At 34.8% G+C, this 19,125-nt stretch overlaps 2 protein-coding genes across 5 annotated transcripts; both read right to left on the minus strand.

The window, feature by feature from the left end:
* Positions 1-193: 193 nt before the first annotated feature.
* On the minus strand, positions 194-8,302 carry LOC116248194 (protein S-acyltransferase 8-like). Of its 2 annotated transcripts, none has more exons than XM_031620843.2 (6): positions 8,130-8,302; positions 7,464-7,727; positions 6,393-6,578; positions 5,079-5,381; positions 2,731-2,964; positions 194-885 (listed from the first exon to the last, which is right to left on the minus strand). In XM_031620843.2, exons 2-6 carry the CDS (start codon positions 7,500-7,502, stop codon positions 367-369), a joined length of 1,281 nt encoding a protein of 426 aa, XP_031476703.1. In that variant the 5' UTR covers positions 7,503-7,727; positions 8,130-8,302; the 3' UTR covers positions 194-366. The 2 variants fall into 2 exon arrangements, with proteins under 2 accessions (XP_031476703.1, XP_031476704.1); XM_031620844.2 differs by having other exon boundaries at positions 8,074-8,302.
* Positions 8,303-16,566: 8,264 nt separating this feature from the next.
* LOC116248537 (probable xyloglucan galactosyltransferase GT20) lies at positions 16,567-18,526 on the minus strand. Of its 3 annotated transcripts, none has more exons than XM_050076252.1 (2): positions 18,360-18,475; positions 16,567-18,229 (listed from the first exon to the last, which is right to left on the minus strand). In XM_050076252.1, exon 2 carries the CDS (start codon positions 18,126-18,128, stop codon positions 16,728-16,730), a length of 1,401 nt encoding a protein of 466 aa, XP_049932209.1. In that variant the 5' UTR covers positions 18,129-18,229; positions 18,360-18,475; the 3' UTR covers positions 16,567-16,727. The 3 variants fall into 3 exon arrangements, with proteins under 3 accessions (XP_049932209.1, XP_031477246.1, XP_031477245.1); XM_031621386.1 differs by having other exon boundaries at positions 16,567-18,307; positions 18,388-18,435; XM_031621385.1 differs by having other exon boundaries at positions 16,567-18,526.
* Positions 18,527-19,125: the final 599 nt, after the last annotated feature.

Genomic DNA, 19,125 nt, shown 5'->3' on the forward strand with positions numbered 1-19,125 from the left:
TTAAAAAAAGAGCCATATAGGCCAATAAGCATATATATATATATCGATGATATTGACTAAATCCTCAACACCACTGATTAGTGAATCTGCACAATGGGAGCACGTTTATCTTTTGGACAATCAGCTTGTTCCTTGAGAGCAAACCACAACATGCTGAGACTTTGTCATAAATTCACGTGAGTCAACATCATGGTAAAAGAATGGAAGGAAATGAAGGAACTCCAGAAATACGGAGAAATCTTCATTCCGAACTATCTATTCATACCCACAAACAGTTTCTGTAATGGAACAACAAGACATAAATCAAAAGTAGCATTCTCCTTTCTACCTCCCCACAGTTCCCACTTTTACCAGCTTATAAAATTTCTACTTGCTTACAGGAGAGGCTCCATGCACGCCAAATCTTCCACTCTCTGTGACGGAGGAGCTCATCCCAAGAACCTCTGAAGAGATCTCCCAATTCTCACTTCTCCTACCCCAGCTTGAGTGCCTGTGTGCGCCATTGAGCACATCAGATGGCACACGACCATCCATTTGTTGTTCAAGTGCTGCAGAGCAGTTATCCAGAATAATGCCATGGCCTGGATTGATCTGGTCTCCTACATCATTTTCATCGAAGGTGCGCTCACGCACCTTAGAGAAAGCACCACCAATCTCGAGGTCATCTTCCACCTTGCTGCGGATATAATCAACCGGCTCTTCAATATCTCTGCTTTCCATTGGAGATGGCAATGGTTTTTGAACATCTTGCTGTTCCTTGGCACGGAATTTATTCTTTGAAGGTTGCACACTTGTGCAAAATACCTCAGCAAAATTACTCAAGCAGCCTTTGTCATACATGCTGAGGCGGTTCTCAGCTCGATATCGGAAATTTTCATATGTAGTCTGGAGAAGCAGAAGAGTAACATGGTCAGAAATTTAAAGGACCATTAACTGCAAGAGTAGGTGTACCAACCAGAAAGAAGCTTCATGGAATGACGTTATTCAAAAAAATTTCCAACTACATATCATTTTACTGTCTACTTGTACTTTTTAATATCCTACCATGTTCTTTCCAATCTTTTCTCCTGTCATCAATTCCTGATGACCACACCCCGTATGGCTTAATGAATGGAAGCAACATTAACCAACACACTTTGTCAATCTACAGGTTAAGAAAGAAACAGAAATGCAACCAGACAAGCAAACAAGAAAAGAAAATTTACACTCAAAATAGCCAGATACAGCTACGGAAGCTTACACGTCTAACTCCCGAATAAAAGGCATGAAAAAGGGAAGCCACTTATGTTCTTTTTCTTTAAAATATGTAAAACAAGTACCTACACAAATTTTGCAAGCTACCAAGGCTTCTAAGTAGCAAAAAACTTACCTTAGCTGACCCACTTGATACCCAAGCCTATCAACTTGCTCACCTAGTTCATCCAGCACACAGGGCATAGTCAACAAGAGGGCCGCAAATTTGAACGGATATTGGGAGCTCCGCATGACAAAGTTGGTCTGGGCTGTAGACGTCATGTATGGGAACAAGATTGTCATAGTTTGTTCTATTTTGTCCTTTTATGTTCCTGGGAACTAATGAGAGTCTCTTTTTTTTGCCTCAGGTGCTCCTTTTCATTCTCGTCCTCTTTGTCTTGTTCTTCCAGATCTCTCCTATGTTCTTCCCTTTGCTCTCATTATTTTCCCCTCACTTTAGATGAGTTTTTAGCTCCTACAATTTTTTTGTGAATAATGACGATCAATGAAAATCCCTCCCCATGGATGAGTTGGCTATACACGAGCGGGATTATAAATACAAAAACGTATCACCCACTTCCTACAATCTGGCCTGAACCTTGGGGTAGTCTCTGCAGGATCAACAACCATAGCTGCACGGAGTACAGTAGAATTCCCCGGTACAAATAGCATCTTTCTATCCTACAGAGCCCTCCATCTCATTTAGAAACGCATTATCAGCACTTTTTCATGCCATCGAGCATGCGTAATTGTATGGATGCATCATTAACAGTAGCAAGCAGAAACACTTTGTCTGGAGATAAATTTGCAAGTCATAAATAGGATATTCAGAATAAACCTTGCTCCATTACACATTATTAAGAGTCATTCATTCAGTCATTTTCTTTTGCACCTCCAAAAAGATGCCAAACTTCTTGAAAAGTGCTTCCCCAATGTAATAGTCTCCATATTATAAAAAATTGCATAGCTATATGATAACCATTTGACAAAAATTAACCCAAAATCTGGTGCACATCCTTCATTGGAATTGCCACCTCTGGATTTGGCCAGATATAACTGGCTACTGCATTCTTAAGAGGATTAAACTGATGGTATAGAAATTTGAAATTTCTTTGGCTTGGGAAACAACCTGTTGCTTATTCCTGTTGTTTCTTTATTGGAAAAACTCAAAAAAGAAATTCATATAGCTCATTCCCCTACTAAAATTTTTTATCATGGGAAGATGTACAGATATCTTGTGGCAGGACGAGGTAACTTTCAATTGACTGTTTCATTACCATCTGAGCGATAAGGTTCAGAATCTTCAGATACAGGTTGGTAATCACATAAGTCGAACATGTTGATCCCTCCTTTTCACTTCAAGATTGGATCTTGTTTTGCTATATAGCATGCATGAAAATGAGCTATTGTAAACTATTGTAAATCAGTGAACGTGATGCAGTAAATATCAAAACCTAGCCTGATTAGAACCAACTTTCTAATATAGAGAGAACTTACCTGGTTAGTACCAATAAGATACAAATGGAACACTGTAAGGCCTCCAACAAACCAAACAGAAATGAAGCAGTAAATCATAAGTATCAAGGATGCTGGAGCATGCCTAAGTGCACTCGGAACTGTGTGGTAGTCACCATCCATGATAAACTTAATGTTCAAAGCTGACATTGCGAACACATATATGCAAAGGACGGTAGATGAAGAAACAAACATGAAGAAGCACCGATAGTTGCGCTGCCGAAAGGGGGAAAAGAAAAAGGATATAAGTAGCAGCAGTACTTAAATTAGCTCAAGTTAGCAAAGGGAGAAAATCATCGAACAATAATGTAAAACACTTATTCATGCAACAATATTTTCGGATAAAACACAGGACTTATTTTATCCCAAGTCAATTGGAAAGCTTGTTTCAAATGGATGAGACTGCAGGTATTGAGGGGGGATTCAACCAATTTTATAGAATTCACAATAACACCCATACACAGGGCATGGTGTGAGAAGCAAATCGGAAAATCCATGTGACATAGAGGAAAAGAGACCCCAATCAGAACTTGATGGGATATGACACATTGAAGCAAGTTAATCCATATTTTTCTACCCAAAATTGGTGTTGTACTCTCTTCTAGAGCTGTCAATGTCTGACTAATAGATACAACTGACGCTTTGACAAACGTTTGGAGTTTAAATCAGATATAGCAGCCATACAGATTTTAACATCCACCTATGACAATTTTCCATCCAACACATCTAAATTTAAGTTTTGTTTTGCATTACTCAAAATGGCAGATTTAATGTACATAGAAGCAATAGTTCCCAACATTACACAAACTGAAAGTTCTTCAAGAAAGATCAACATATTTTAAGCTGTATGATCTGTCTAGAGTTTCTAAATGGGCGTACCTTCTCACTTACACAGGCTCAAGACAGTTCGAACCGGAGTATCTAATGCATATAAAATCAATACGTACAATATTACATAAATTAGTTAGTCTTCAAGAAAGTTCTCCACATGTTTAAGCCTTATAGTTGGTCTGAGTCTTTACATAAATATTCTCATTTAAATAGGCTTAAGATAGTTTGGAGTCAAACTCCTTGTTGCAAACCAAGTCTAAAAGAGTCAATGACTTTGCACCACCAAATACACCATTTCATTTTGCATGTTCTCCATCTGCTAGATGCAATTTGTTATTCTCAACTGAGAAGAGGTTCTCCTATATACATTGTCACTTCCCTATTTTGTATGCAAAGGTTGTTTTCTTCACCTATTGCACTAGATTTTAGCATGATCATAAAATATGTGAAAGCAAAAACGAACATCTAAAAAGAGAGGTTTACTAAAAAGTAAAAAAGAAAGGAAGTCTAGACAACACAGAAAAAGGGGAAAAAGAAAACAGCGAATGGAGCACAAATGCAAAAGGCAAAATGGAAAAATCTACACCCCTTATGCGAGAAGGAAAAGTCTTGACAATTATTACAAAATAAAAACTAACCTAATCCATGCCAGATGAGTTTCCCATAAATTTCTTCGCTTATGGCTGCATATATTGTGGGCAAATTTAACTTGAATGGACATGCAAATTTCCTGCCATGCTTATGGGCCACCATTATGAAGTTTATTCTTTCCAAGCGGCTGACCATAACTTAGAAACCTCTCTCTTTCTCTGTCTCTCAACTGGTTTCTGCAATGTTCTGAACTAATGTACTTTGGCTTCAGCTTCCAACTTTTCATTGGAGCTTGGTTTTTGTGACGTTGGCTATAGCTCTCTCTCTCTCTCTCTCTGTCTCTCTCTCAACTGCTTTCTGCAATGTTCTGAATTGATGTACTTTGGTTTCAGCTTCCAACTTTTCATTGGAGCTTGGTTTTTGTGGCGTTGGCTAACAGACATGTAGATTTCCCACCATGTTTAGCCACCATTATCAAATTATTCTTTCCAATGGGCTGATCATAATTTAGAAAAGATGACTAAAGACCATTGATTCCCTCTGTCTCTGTGTGTGTGTGTGTGTGTGTGTGTGTGTGTGTGTGTGTGTGTGTGTGCATGTGTGTATGAGAATGAGTAGAACTAGTTATGCATTTTAATCGGTTCTATCAGTGACAATTTGGATACACAAGATGATTTCATTTAAAGGTTTAGATCTCCATGTCCTTTTCAGAAGATGAAAGAAAAAGGAAGATAAGTAGGTACAAAAAATGAAGACTGAACCCTTGGAGAAAGACATCAAGCAAATCAGATAGTCACTGATAGGACTAACCAAAATGATTACATGGTCCCGCTCATTTCCCACGCACATAAACACACAAATAAATTACTAAGTAGCTCAAGCCAGATATAGAGAAGCTAATTGTTTACCTGCCCAATGCACTGACCGACCCATGGGCAATGATGATCGAATCGTTCCACACAATTGTTGCAAATGGAGCAATGTGAGCAGCGTGGAGGACGATATAGCATGCATGTATCACAATATTTTACTTTCACAGTCATGCCATTGAATGAAACTTCTTTGATACGTGGAAATCGAAGTCTTGGAGTTTGTCCAGCAACACCATCATTTGCAATTGAGGATTCATATATCTCATCCTCAGGAGGATGTAGAGCTCTAGGAACAATTCCAGGATCTTGAGCAGAAGTTAGGAGTAGAAGCCCCAAAACCTTGATTAAGTAGTGCCAAAATAAACTCATCAATTCTCAGAAGAAACAAAATGACCAAGAACATCAGAAAGAATGTACAACATTGGCAACAGTCTATCACATATTAGAAACTGAAAAAAAAGCATATGAAACAAATATAACACACATGCACACACAAAAATGGAGTAACTCATCATGTTACTCAAATACGATAGTTGATATATGTGGCATTTTTGCACCACTTCTTACAAAGAAGTAAACAAAGGAAAGTGAGCTATATGAATTCAATTTTAAGAATCAAAACTTAGTTTGCTCAATTTGTATCTGAAATACGTTTTACGCCCAAAAACGAAAATGAAAATCAATAACCCAAATTTTTGTAAGTATCCTAGGCTCAAAAATCATACATTTCTCAAAGTAAAAATCAGTTTTAAACTCCCATTCTTAACCATGAAAATCTTTTCCTACATTGCTAAGTGTGAAGCCCTCCCTCGAGAACACAAGATCAAGTCCTCAACGACTTGATTAAACAAACAAGAAAATATTCTCAACACAGAGAGCACACAAAGAGAATAAAAATCACTCTCTCATGGACATGCTTGTACTAAGGCAGAAAAATGTAAAAGACAAATATCATCCATGAAGACAAAGAAGGAATTTGAGAGTGATGATGCACAAGGGGGAATAACTCCTATATATATACATGAGAAAAGGGAGATGTCAGAGCTAGGCGTTTGGCTAGCTCCAGACCGCAGCATGAATTCAAAAATAGAAATAAAATAAAAAAATACAGAAATAAAGATAGAAATGAAAAGATACATAAGAGCAACCCGATAAATATAAAAGATTCCAAGGAACAATAATATACCATGAAAACAATAAAGTGACTTTAGGTAATTCAGGCAACAAGAACTTTCATAAATGTCAATAAAGCATGATATGGTAAGATTTAGAAGATGTCAAACAACCATTGACCTCGGAAACACTTCTTTGAACAGCCAGGCAGAGTAACTAGTGAAAGAGAGAACTAACATAGATAGTGAAGACAATGGCCACCACCAGAATTGCATAACCAGCATTGTATGCAGGAAACTTGTGGAGTAGATTTCTTGCAACAAATGCACAAAAGAACGCCACAGGTACAACAATAAGTGATATAGTTACAAGTAGAGACCTCGCATCTGGACCAAATATTAATCTGCCGCCGAAGAAAAATATCTGCATGATAAATTGAGACAAAAAATCAGTCCAATGCAAGTGATATAAATAGAAAAAGAATTACGTATAAATGAAAGATAAACTTCCCAATATGTAACACAATAAAAGAACACAAACTTAGAAAGATAGCAAGGTATGTGCCAACCTTTTCATCTTCTTAAGCGATCCAAATTTTTTATTCATAGCAAGGACTTAGTACACCATTTTAACAGTATAGAAAGGCAGCAGATATTGAATTTTGTTGAATAAAAATGTAATCAAATATATCAAAAGACAATTGGCCAGATACACTATTATCTTTCTTTCTAGAGTCGATCATTTCTTTTCTTAATCCCTTATTGGTAAAAATGTGTGTGTATGTCTGTGTGTGTGTGGCAGTCGTTATATGGTTACAAACATAATCTAGTAACAGAAAAAAGTAATACGTGATCATGCAACTAAATGTTCACTGATCAATAGAAGAGGTGCAGTCACACAAAACCATGAAGTCCTAGACAAATAGTAAGTACCAATACATGTATCAATTTAATATGAAACCAATACATGTATCAATTTAATATGAACGTTGCACTATTACAACCACACCTCACATTTCCAAATTTCAAACTTTCTGATTCGTGATGATTGAAAGCTTCCTAGATATTGCTCTCAATCAAATTAAGCACATAATGAAAAAGCACACTTTTCTAGAAAAAGCAGTACAAGATGGGGATATGCATTGGATGCTGGGCAATGCAGTTTCCCCATATTTCTGCAACATGGCTACTTCCAAATTTTCCTCTTAGAATGTAGAATAAGAAAGTTCACGTAAAAAAGCGGCAGATATTGCTAATACACACCGAAAATCGACAAAGGACAGCAAAGTAGCAGTAAAAGAGACATTACATTGTTTCCCTTCCAATTCTGGTAGACTAGGCCAGCCATTGTGCTGCGTCTAAGTCGGCCTCACGGATCGGAACTAAATCTGCTCCTTGAATCCTGATACCTCCGGAAACCTTAACATCCGGCCATTGCCAGTCCATGCCCCGGAGAGGTCCAACCAAAACCACCATCAACTCAGCCCACCACCAAACAAAGAAGTCCCAATGCCGGGCACTCCACAACTCCTGAAAACCATTTCACGAAATTCCACTTGCCAAAACCAAACACCTATTACATCACCAACAGTACTCAAAATCTTGCAGAAAGGAAACACCAAGGAAGGAAAACCGAGAAACCAATTCTTTCCGAGGGAAAAAAGCAGAAAGTTTCTCCAATGAACTGAAAAAATATTAAGCAAAGGCTAAAAATCAAAACAAGCAAACCCTAGAACAATCTCTCCAACCCAATTTTCCCCAACGCTCAAACTCCCCCTTTGAAGAAAAACTACAAAAGAAGCAAAGCAATTGGTAAAAAGAGTTCCAACCGAGTGAACAGCAAATGGGTAGCGGCGGGCTCGTTGCAAAATCGAAGAAGAATAAGAAAAAGAAGGAATATCAGAAAGAAGAAAACAGACTTGCAGCAGCAGCTTCCGAGGATGAAGAAGCACGGCACAGTGGCAGTAGCACTGACCTGTCCTCCTTGGTTGCTAAGCAATTGTGATACGATTCAACCTGAGAGAACGTCCGAAGCAGAAGCCTGTCTCGCAGTACGGCACCAGAAAGAGATTAGAGAGCCAGAGAGAGCTTGGAGCTCCAAGAAAAAAAGGAGGGAGATGGAATGATGGAGTCTCGTCGCCGAGCTGGAAAAGAGAGGGTGGGTCCCTGTTTTAAGTAAAAGATCTACATATAAAATAAACATAAAAACTTTTCTTTGTCAGTCATCCCTTTTTTGTCATAGTAAAATACAGTCCTCATGTTTTCCCTTTTCATATTTTTCTAATGATGCAATTCTAGCTTGATACTTGATTTGGATTCTAATTTGAATATATATATATATATATGTCTTTGTGAATTTGATTTTATAATCATTTTTATATTTAATTCAAATTAAATCTCAAAATAAATTACTTTGTTACACTCCTAAGATCTAATCAAAAATTTAAATAAAATTCGTTTTCAACGTAAAAACATTGAAGAGTAAATTTTCTGCTATTTTTAACATTATATCATTAAACTTGAAGTTCATTTCTGGTAGTGGCAGCGAGAGTGAAGCCCAAACTACGAAATCGGATTCCTGTTTTTAAAACTTAGTCAAAACTTTGTGCACTTAAATGAAAAAATTTAAAATATAAGACGTTTAAAGAAAAAAGTCACGTGATTACGTTGCCAACTGTAACGCTAGAAGAAAAGGTCTTCTCTGAATTTCCATTAAGATGTTAAACTAAGTTCATCCTTTATTACTTTTTTCCTAATCACTCACACATAACAATTAAATAGTGTAAATAGTACTTTATTTTTTTATTATTGCTCACTATGTAAATTAATCTTAAAATTGTAATTGTTAAAATGATTCGTCGATCTCAGCATGGTCTAGATGAATTAATGAGTTTATAAAATCAAATGAATAAATAATAGTTTAATAAATTGGAACGGAGCATAGTTGGAGAAGGAAAATAAAAGTTTAAAACAAAATGAAATATAAGAAATTATGAAATATATGTTAATTTGAGGATGCTTTGCTCCATAACTGTTCTTGAAAATATGTTTTCTTTTGAATGATGAATTTCTCGGTCAAATAAAACCGCTGTACCAATAAACAATTTCGGAAAAAATATTAGAAATATATCACGAAGAAGGTTAATTCAGTCTTTTGCCTTACAGTCAGAGGCCGAGCCTCCCGTTTTTCAGGTTTTTCAGGTTTTGACTGTTAACAGCATGGTTGTGGACCCTGTAAAATGACGATAGTGCCCTTCACTTTTATTAACTATCTTCTTACCACCCTTTTTTTTTGTCTCAATTATATCTAAACCCCAATTTTTTGTAATAATAAGAAAAAAATAGTTCACTTTTTATTGTTTTGTTAATACAACTCGGGTTATTTGTTATGACATTTTACATGTTAAGAACTTGACGGATCATATTTAGATCAGATATAGCTTTAATTATATCTATTTTTTTTAATATTCTCGTATTTGGATTCAAATACAAATAAATAAAAGTCATGTTTGAGTCTGATTTCTATATTCATATCCTAATCCTTTGAATTGGATTTTACCAATTTTTAAAATGTAATATCATTAAATACATGATATTTTTTTGGAAAATGAATTCAATCTAAATCCATATATGAATCCGATTGAATATTTATGATTGGTCGGATATCCAATTCAAATAGGATATATTGACATCCCTACACTCAAATCGCCCTTCAACAGTGCTAATATGGACCCCATGTTTATTGACAATTATCAAATAAGAATTTGCCTTTGTATAATTAACCAAAATAATTACTTTATGAAGCAATATTTAAAACTCTATTAACATAATGGAGGATGCATATATAAATTATTTAAAAACATAAACCCCTTTTGAAATGACGCCCAAAAAGTGAGCCCTTGAATAAATTTTTTTGAAGTTGTTGGTCAGCCTGACAATTTCGACTGCCAGTTCACCTTCAAAGCATTTTTTTAGTTCACCGTTCAAGGGCGAGCAGCTTTTTCAACTAATTTATGATTCATATGCAATTGACGAATTCATTCATGGTTCCATTGGTGTTTATCTTTGATCTTTTAATTAATTTAACTTTTTATATTTTCTAAACAAATATTTAAACTCCATTATAATGACTTAGTTCTTTATGGTCAAGGAAAACCGATTTTAAATTGATGTACGTAGCCTCAAAAAGTTATTTTGGAACACTTAAAGGTGTTTAATGATTTGGAATTTTTAATCCATAATGATAGTTTCATAATCATTATTCTTCCTCAAACTACAATGGTCAAAATTTCATGTTTCAGGAAAACAAAATACTTCGTTTGTTTAATAATTCCAATTTCTTAAAAAAATTTAGCATCTTGATTCTAAAATTCTATAATTCCAGGTATATCAATATATCAAGGAGCCCCTTTAAGTAAATGGAGCTCATGCATTCGAAAACTCCCAGTGAAATTCTCGATTAGATTCAATGCTCAAGTGTCGCCAATAAATATATATATATATATATATATATATATATAAAAGGAGAGAGAGAGAGAGAGAGCGCAATAGTCTTTTACACTAAGAAAAACGAGCAACTAAATCATAATCTACTAATCATAATAATTTTGCATGATAATGTTCTTATAAGACATGGAGGCCAAAGATGATTTCACTTGGGGAAAAAATGTTTTCAATCAAGTTTTAATTTAAATAAAAAAAAAGTTGCTTTTTTTCTGCATTAAGTTTTAGAAAGATGTTGAAATAAAAAAATTTACAATAGAATTGAATTAGACAAAAAAAAAGGTTTCCTGATAATATGTATTCTATATGAAAGGCACTTATAACTAGACAAAGTATCGCAGATTTTGTCATATTTTATAGTTTAGCGTTGTCATTTTTGTGTGTCTGCATTTTAAAATGTATATATAACAGTATTTTGTTCGAAAAACTTATGGAAAAGTGTTAAAATGTTTTAACATTCCATTTTATCGAGCTTTTCTTAAAATGGGATTTTAATATATTTTTATTCTATCTAAGATAATAAGAGGTACATTTATTATTTAATAATAATAAAAAAAGGAAACTTCTTCTCTTGTTCCAAAATTTAAAACAAAACTGACACCATATAAAATAAATAGACTTCTTAAAGTACACAATACATTTTTGAACTTTTACATTTAGTAAAACGACAATGATGTAAAAAGGTTAATTTGAGCTCCTTAATACTAAATTTGTATAAATGTGTTTTGAAAAAATGGCCTTGAAAGTGAATTTAAAAAAAAAATGACATATAGATACATTACAGTTTCCCGTTGTTATATATAGGTCTGTTTATGCTTTTAATCTTTTGAGATGCAAAAATAATTCGAGGAACAATTGACTAAAAAAATACTATACACAGAAACACAGTGTTTCATGAATCTGACTCACTATTTCGAACATATTCACAAAATATCGTAATAGTGTTCTTGTTGCTAAATGTCTCGTATAAATGAGTTGTAATAAAATACTTTAAAATAAAAATTGGTTGATTTACTAATTCAACTAAATCAGTTACAAATTGGTCAATGTATCTAAAAAGACATTAAAAAGTAAATGAAAACAATTATAAAAAAATTAAAACAAATAATTCTTAAGTGCTTTAAACATAGTTTAAAAAAAAACAAAAACAAAACGTGACACTCTTGAATCAGTTACAAAATCGAAACTCATTTAATTTGAATATGCCGATTTTGATATCACTTGTTTAAATAGCTCTTAAACTTGACTTAAAAAAAGAAAACGTATATACTTAGTTAACTTATGAAGTTAAAAAAGTAAAAAAGCAATGATGCTGCGCAATGCAATAATAATAATAAAAAAAAAACAAGTTGTTAACGAAATAATTAGGAGACGTTGATTAGGACTTACGTTATAAAATTTTTTATTTTCTAAAATGCAGTTCATCTTTCACTTTCACTTTTGTTTTCTTTGGTCACTTACGTGTTTGCCAGATGCACGCAAAAGAAGCTATGGAAAGATTGAAAAGGAAGAGAGAGAGAGAGAGAGACTGATAGAGAGAGAGTGAAGAAAGAAACGAAAAGAAAACATCAAGCGAGTTGGTACAAGCTTTTGGGACTAAAGGTACGTGGGCTGTTCTTCCTTGCTTATGCGGCTATGCTCTTCGTTTTCTCTCTCATACATTTCAATAATTTGAAAGTTCAAATAATTGTTCAAATCAATTATGTCCATCACATTCATTAAATTATGTATTTAAGCACTTGATTAAATAGTTAGATAGAGATATATAAATATCGGAAAGACATCAACCTTTTATATATATATATATATATATATAAGGAAATTGAATAGTTGAGGGAATAACAATGAAAACGGTTTGATCTATAGTGATGAACATCTAACCAGGATTATTCATCTGATGTACATAGATGATTAAGAGAAAAATATAAAGAAAAATATAAGAATTAATACTACATGACGAAAATGTCTTTTTTTTTTCTTTTAACAGTCCATCATACTCGGTTTGACAGTCTTGATTAGATATAAAATTGTAACTTTTTAAGAGGTGCCAATATTGGAAAGACATCAACCGTGTGTGTATATATATATATATATATATATTTGAGATAATAACAATAAGAGCCATTTGATCAACAGTGATGAATGGTTGATAGAATAACAATGAGAAAAAGGATAAAGACATTCTCATTATGTAGTATTAGATGATACCTTTTTTTATTGTTTTTATCTTAACTATTTATCACAATGTATCAAATGTTCCTCTTGAATAAGTTGGGTAATTTGGATAATTAGTGTCATTAAGGTGATGATGACTTTGGCTATTTAGAGTTACCCAACTATCTAATCAAAGTTATCCATCTTATATACATTATAGGTTGAAAGAAAAATATAGAGAAAATGATGAGAATTAATGCTACATGACGAAGATGTCTATTATTATTTTTTTATTTTTTTAACAGTCCATCATGCTAGATCAGACGGCTCTGATTAGATGGTTGGGTAACTTTAAAAAGCTATAGTCACCATTCAATTTTCTGATATGATTTTAGCTATTCAAAGTTACTAGCCATCTAACCAGGGTCATCCATAGATGTATATGAATGGTTGAAAGAAAAATATGAGAATTAATACTACATGACTGAAGATGTTTTTTTTTTCTTTTAACAGTCCATCATACTGGTCATGATTAGATAGTTGGGTGACTTTAAGAAGCTAGAGTCACCATTCAATTTTCTTATATGACTTTGGCTATTCAGAGCTACCTAACCATCTAACAAACATCATCCATTTGATGTACATGAATGGTTGAAAGAAAAATATAGAAAAACATATGAAAATTAATACTACATGACAAAAATATCTATTATTATTATTTTTTGTTTTTCTTTTAATCATATTAGATCAGACGGTCTTAATTAGATAGTTGGGTGACTATAAAAACCTAGAATCACCATTTAATTTTTCTATAGATATATATATATATATATATATATATATATATATATATAGTTTCAAAATGAACAAGGCCTACCAAGAAGAATAAGCTGCAGCCCCGGTAGTGCCACGATTGCCTCTTCTTGACCAACAATTATTTAATTAAAATAAACTATATATATATATATATATATATATATATATATATATATATATATAGGGATGACCAGAGAATTTCAGTTTCTCTTTCTTCTCTCAAAGCTCAAGGTTGGCTCCTTAAATTAACAGAGTTCATTTTCCAAATTCCAACTGGACAAGGGTGGAGTCGAGACAAAAAATTTTCATGAGGTGGGTAGAATTAAAGTTTTTAAATTTTGATTAGAGCCGAAATGTTATTTTTCAAAAATTTTATATAAAACAAGTAAAATTTTTTAAAATTTACATGTTAATTGAAAAAAAATTGAGGTGGGGTCAGGACCCATATATTTTTCAGTAACTATATGCACACTATATAAATGAAAAGGAAAATGTCAAAATTAATTAAAAATGAGAAAAACTGCAAAATATAAAAAAACAATGGGAAATTGGGTGGTGTACGACATTTAGAATAGATGTTAAAAGGGTATTTTTCTCTTATATAAAAGTGTTTTATTACTAATACGTCATTTAAACCAGCGTTTAAAAAAAAAACAAAAAAGCAAAATTTATCTAATTGCTAATGGCATCGATTAAATCAGCACAGTAAATTAATTGATTTCCATCTTTGTACAAGAAGCCTCGATGATACACCATTATCATCGACGATCTAACATGGATATGTCACGTTATACGTTTATCGATGTGATAGATTTATGGTAAAATCCATTGTTCATGAAACTGAAAATCTTGTGTCAAACTTAAGATTCATACTTAAACGCCGTTATTTTACTCCCTTGTATTAAGAAAATATCAGATTGAAGATTGTAAGAGAGAGAATCTGATATAAAATTCATGGTTTTCAAATCCCAAGGATCTCAAATCCAAAAACTATCAAAAGCTCTCCTAAGCTAACTTGAGAAATTATCTTATATCTCAAATCGGTCGAACTAAAAAATTTTGGCTGAAGGACACTGATAGATTTTCACTTAAAAGAATGAGTGATTGCAGGGCACTAACTCAAGTTTAGTGTAGGCATCACATGTTGTTGGACTTAACTGAATCTAGGCCTCGCTTAATCACAATGCAAGATTTTAGGGACAAATGTGGGCAATCGCCCACGCCAATCACACAATAGCTCCGCTACTGTCTCAAGGATCTTAAATTATTAAGATCTTACACGAAAAACATAAACTTATGTGGATCTCACATCTCAAATCACCTACGATCTCGGAATATTTCTTACCGATTATGTTTTTTACATTTGTGTTTTGAAAATGAATTTAAAGTTATTTATCTATTGTACTTTATATGAGTGAACAAACCGATGCCGCACTTATATGGAATAGGGACGTCAATACCGTTGTTTACAAGATTGACATTCAACACCGGCGCTTGTTCTATTTCATGCATTCGAAGTTTGAAACCTTCACCTGAAAGGAATCTCAACGGCCATCGCTTAAGTAACGGTTACATGAAAAGAAGATGTTTATTTTTCTATTTCCTTTTTTTAATACTTTTTTTTTTTAAGTTTTACAAAGGAACTTTTAGGGAATTCATGGTCAACTATGGCTTTATAATTAAATAGCCATTGATTAATAGAGCTTAGCCTTCAAGGGTGCAACGCAACTAGATTGATAAAAGTTCGCTCGTCAATTTGATTCTTATTGGTGTTCTTTTTGTGGACTATAAACAGTGAATATGTAACATTCTAGTTGACGGATGCTTTCTACCTACGTGAGAACAGTAACAAATTAAAAAAACAGGAGGAAAGAACAGTAACAAATTAAAAGAACAGGAGGAAGAAGGAAGAAAGAAAGGAGAACAGTAACAAATTAAAAGAACAAGGAAGAAAGAAGAAAGAAAGGAGAACAGTAACAAATTGAAAGAACAAGAAGAAGAAGAAAAAAAGAAAGCTTTGGCCACTTCAAGGTATCTTTTCTCCTTAATTGACGGAGCTCAAATTCAAGAGGGCTGCTCTATCTGGTTTGTGGGTGTCACATGTCAATATTGAAAGCTTGTGGACTGTTTTTATATTTTTTTTAATATTTTACCACTTATGCCTGAAAATTTTGCTTTTAACTCCTTAAACAACTACCTTCCCTTATTTTTTTTACATCTATCGGATCCCTTTTTTTTTATGTAAGGAACTTGGGAATTATGATACGTCCATTCATCTGGTTACTATTGTCTAAATAAAGGGAGAGAACAGCTTTCTCCCCATTTACTCATGCCTTATACTAAGGGCGTGTTTGATAACTGGATTTTTTTTTTCTAGAAGGATCTAATTTCACCAATCGAACGGTAAAAAATAACACTCAAAACTTTTTACTATTTCATAATGCAAAACCTTCTTTTTTTGCAAGCAAAATTTCAGTTATCAATTTCAAGTCCAATATTTTATTCAACTTAAATTTTTTGAAAAGAAAATCACCAAACAACCCTCTTTTTAGGGCCTTCGATCTCCTCCTACAGAAACTTCTTTTTTTCTCTTTCACACTAAGTGATTGTAGTGCAATCGATCGAGCTATGTGGTGCGTACTAAACATGTATTAGTAACCCGAGGAATATATTTACCATGCTTAAGTTGAAGATAGATTTGAAATTTCTAATATGTCAATGATGGCCTTAGAATTTGCTTGATATGAAAGGGCTCATTTTGAAAAAAACCAAAAAAAATATTTTGTTGCATGACGTGCGATTAGCCGGGATTTACGAGAAAAAGCATGCACATAAGTCACAACTATAAGTTTAATAAGTACATAAGCAATTTATAATGTTGACTCCGCAACTAAACACTAGGTCTTTAGTTGTGAAAGATCTAAGCTCAAAGCCTTCAAGTTTAATTCAGTGGGCAAATTCTTAAGATTCTTCTATTTCCTTTTTACACTTTCCAGTATATGATCCTCCACAGACTTGGATGCCGCTGCTACAAGAAGCATGATCTTACTGTAAAAGAATTCAAGCAAAAAAAGAAATGAAAGAAAGAATTATATGCATATTAAGTAGAGATACGATGAATCTCATCTCTTGTTACCATATGCAGTAGATTGTTGATGGCAATATCAAAAGCATCCTGAAACTTCAGCAACTTTGAATCAGAACCAGCATAAATGATCCGAGGCATGAGCTCGAAGATGATGTATCTTCTCATCTCTCTTCTTTCTTCAACCGGTACCTTGCTAAGCACATCCAGGACATTCACTTTCCCCTGCTTCACTTGTTGTTGATCTATGTAGACCGAGTAGCGCCTGCCTTCCTCCGGCAAGTGCCATGGATACTGGTAGAATGCTGTGAAAGGATCAAATACAACTGGGATGCAACCATAGACAAGTGAATCAAAGAAGGATTTCCTGGTTGGGCTATCTCCAGGAGGCTGCAAGCAGAACTCAGAGTCCATGAAGAGCTTGATCACTGTCGCAGGGTTCACGCAGTCACCTGCTTTGCAATCAAGATAAGTGCAAAGACTTGAGTTCTTCACGCATTCCTGAATCAAGATTGATCTAACGTTGGTCTTCATTTTCGGCCGTCCACCGGCAGCGAAACTAATGAAAGTTGTCCTGTTGGAGCTGGATAGCTTGGATTGCAGATTGGTGATGTCCTCATCTGAATTGGGGTGGAAGTTTGTAGGGTAAGGAATCCCTACATCATTCATCTGCCAAGGTTGGCGTTCTATCATTAGTTTAATTGGGTTCTGCATCTGATCTAACTCTAAAAAATTTGAGCCCCACTCCCCATTGCTTCTCCTCAAGTCATATGAGATGGTACCCAATGCAAGGAAATGATCCCTCCCTTGCTTTCTCACCCATGAGCTCTTGGTCTTGATCCATTCTACAAGCTCCAGACCAAGTTGGTCCTTGGCACTGACTGTGGCGCCATTGAAATTCATCTTCAACACATTCAATCCTCCATAGAATGGAACATAGAAAAGGGAGGCTTCTTCTTCTTTGAAAACCCGGCAACGATGATTCTTGATTCGAGAATGGAAGATTGACTCGAGCGAGAATTGATTCGTCGAGTACCAATTTGGACCCAGTTCATGGACAGCTCTTCCCATGCCCTGGTTGGTGAGGTAGCTACAGAAATTCATCCATGGGAAGATGTCACCACATTTCTCTAGCATTTCTTTGTTGAATTTGGCAGGCAGATCATACACAAATATACCTTTCCCCTCGCATGCAACATTAGTACAATTTCCTTGGCATGTATTGCTTTGAGCTACATACCTTAGCTTCTGAATTTGCTTCTTTACTTCCCTCTCTGCATAATCTACTTCTTCAGCACTTTGATTCCTTGGCGTTGCACTTTCCTGCAACTGCAAGCTGCCCTTTGGATCCGACGGCATGCTTGTCGAATTGGACTCAGCATCTGAAAGCTTGTAATAGATGTGGTTCTCCTGCATCACCACTGTACCTGGAGCCTTAAGCCTCTCCTTAGCAGTATGTGTTTCTTCTTCAAGATGTGAAGCGTATAGAGCCTTTCCATGAAGGTCATGCGCACGGGCTTGCAGGGGATCAAAGCCAGAACCAAGACAGTACGCCTTTAGCCTCGGTGAAGAAAAACATATATGGAAGGAAGATACTGGTCCAAGAGATGAGGAGACTATGCTTAAAACGACGAGAAGGAGACATACTATAAGAAACCAGAAAGAGATGGTGCACCTTTCCCTTGCCATTCTTCCACTACCCATCACTCTTCATTAATGGCAGCCTCTCTCTCTCTCTCTCTCTCTCTTTCTCTCTCTTTCTCTCGTTGACAAACCGTTCTGTATATGGTTACAAGCAAACATTCTGAACCTGAGATGGCTATTTATGATAGTCGAACAAATAAATGGTAGTTTATGACCGAGTCTGGTTGCTCTGCTCTTCAACAATGGCGGCCTGGATCTGTGGGATCCACACTGATACAGCCAACAATATTCCGGTTTACATGGACTTTATGAGTCTTCATGAGGCAATCCATGCGCGATACACGCCGTTGAGAGGAAGATTAATCGCCTCCCTCATCATCATATAGCAGTAAGCATCTCTCTTATGACTTCTGCAACGCCCAAATTGGAAAAACTTTCGGTTTTGGCTGACCACTTTGGCCTCTTATTTGCGGGAAGGTCGACACTTTTTATGTCAAAGACGAAGCAGGACCTACCTCTTCGTTAACATTCGTCGGCAGAGAACTAAAAACAGGTCAACTGGAACCTTTTTGACGTTTCGTTTGGGATGTTGCTGGTTTGCGCAGTGAAGGTGAAGTCCTCAGGATCAATTGGAAGGCACGTTCACATGGATGGACTCAATACGTGATACGGCGGAGTCATAAAATTTTTGTTTAAGGGGCGAAACTTTTTAAGAGGCGCCAATATATAAATGAGAAAAATTGTTCAAAGATATTAATATAAAAATCAT

The sequence above is a fragment of the Nymphaea colorata genome, chromosome 2 (assembly GCF_008831285.2).
Source record: "Nymphaea colorata isolate Beijing-Zhang1983 chromosome 2, ASM883128v2, whole genome shotgun sequence".
Classification (NCBI taxonomy): Eukaryota; Viridiplantae; Streptophyta; class Magnoliopsida; order Nymphaeales; family Nymphaeaceae; genus Nymphaea; species Nymphaea colorata.

Coding starts and splice junctions, on each gene's coding strand:
- LOC116248194 (XM_031620843.2), bottom strand. CDS start 7,502: ATGGCTGGCCTAGTCTACCAGAATTGGAAGGGAAACAAT. Junction 2,965..5,078: donor TCGGTCAGTGCATTGGGCAG/GTAAACAATTAG, acceptor CCCTTTCGGCAG/CGCAACTATCGGTGCTTCTT. Junction 886..2,730: donor ATCTTATTGGTACTAACCAG/GTAAGTTCTCTC, acceptor CTGCTTCTCCAG/ACTACATATGAAAATTTCCG.
- LOC116248537 (XM_031621385.1), bottom strand. CDS start 18,416: ATGGGTAGTGGAAGAATGGCAAGGGAAAGGTGCACCATCTCTTTCTGG.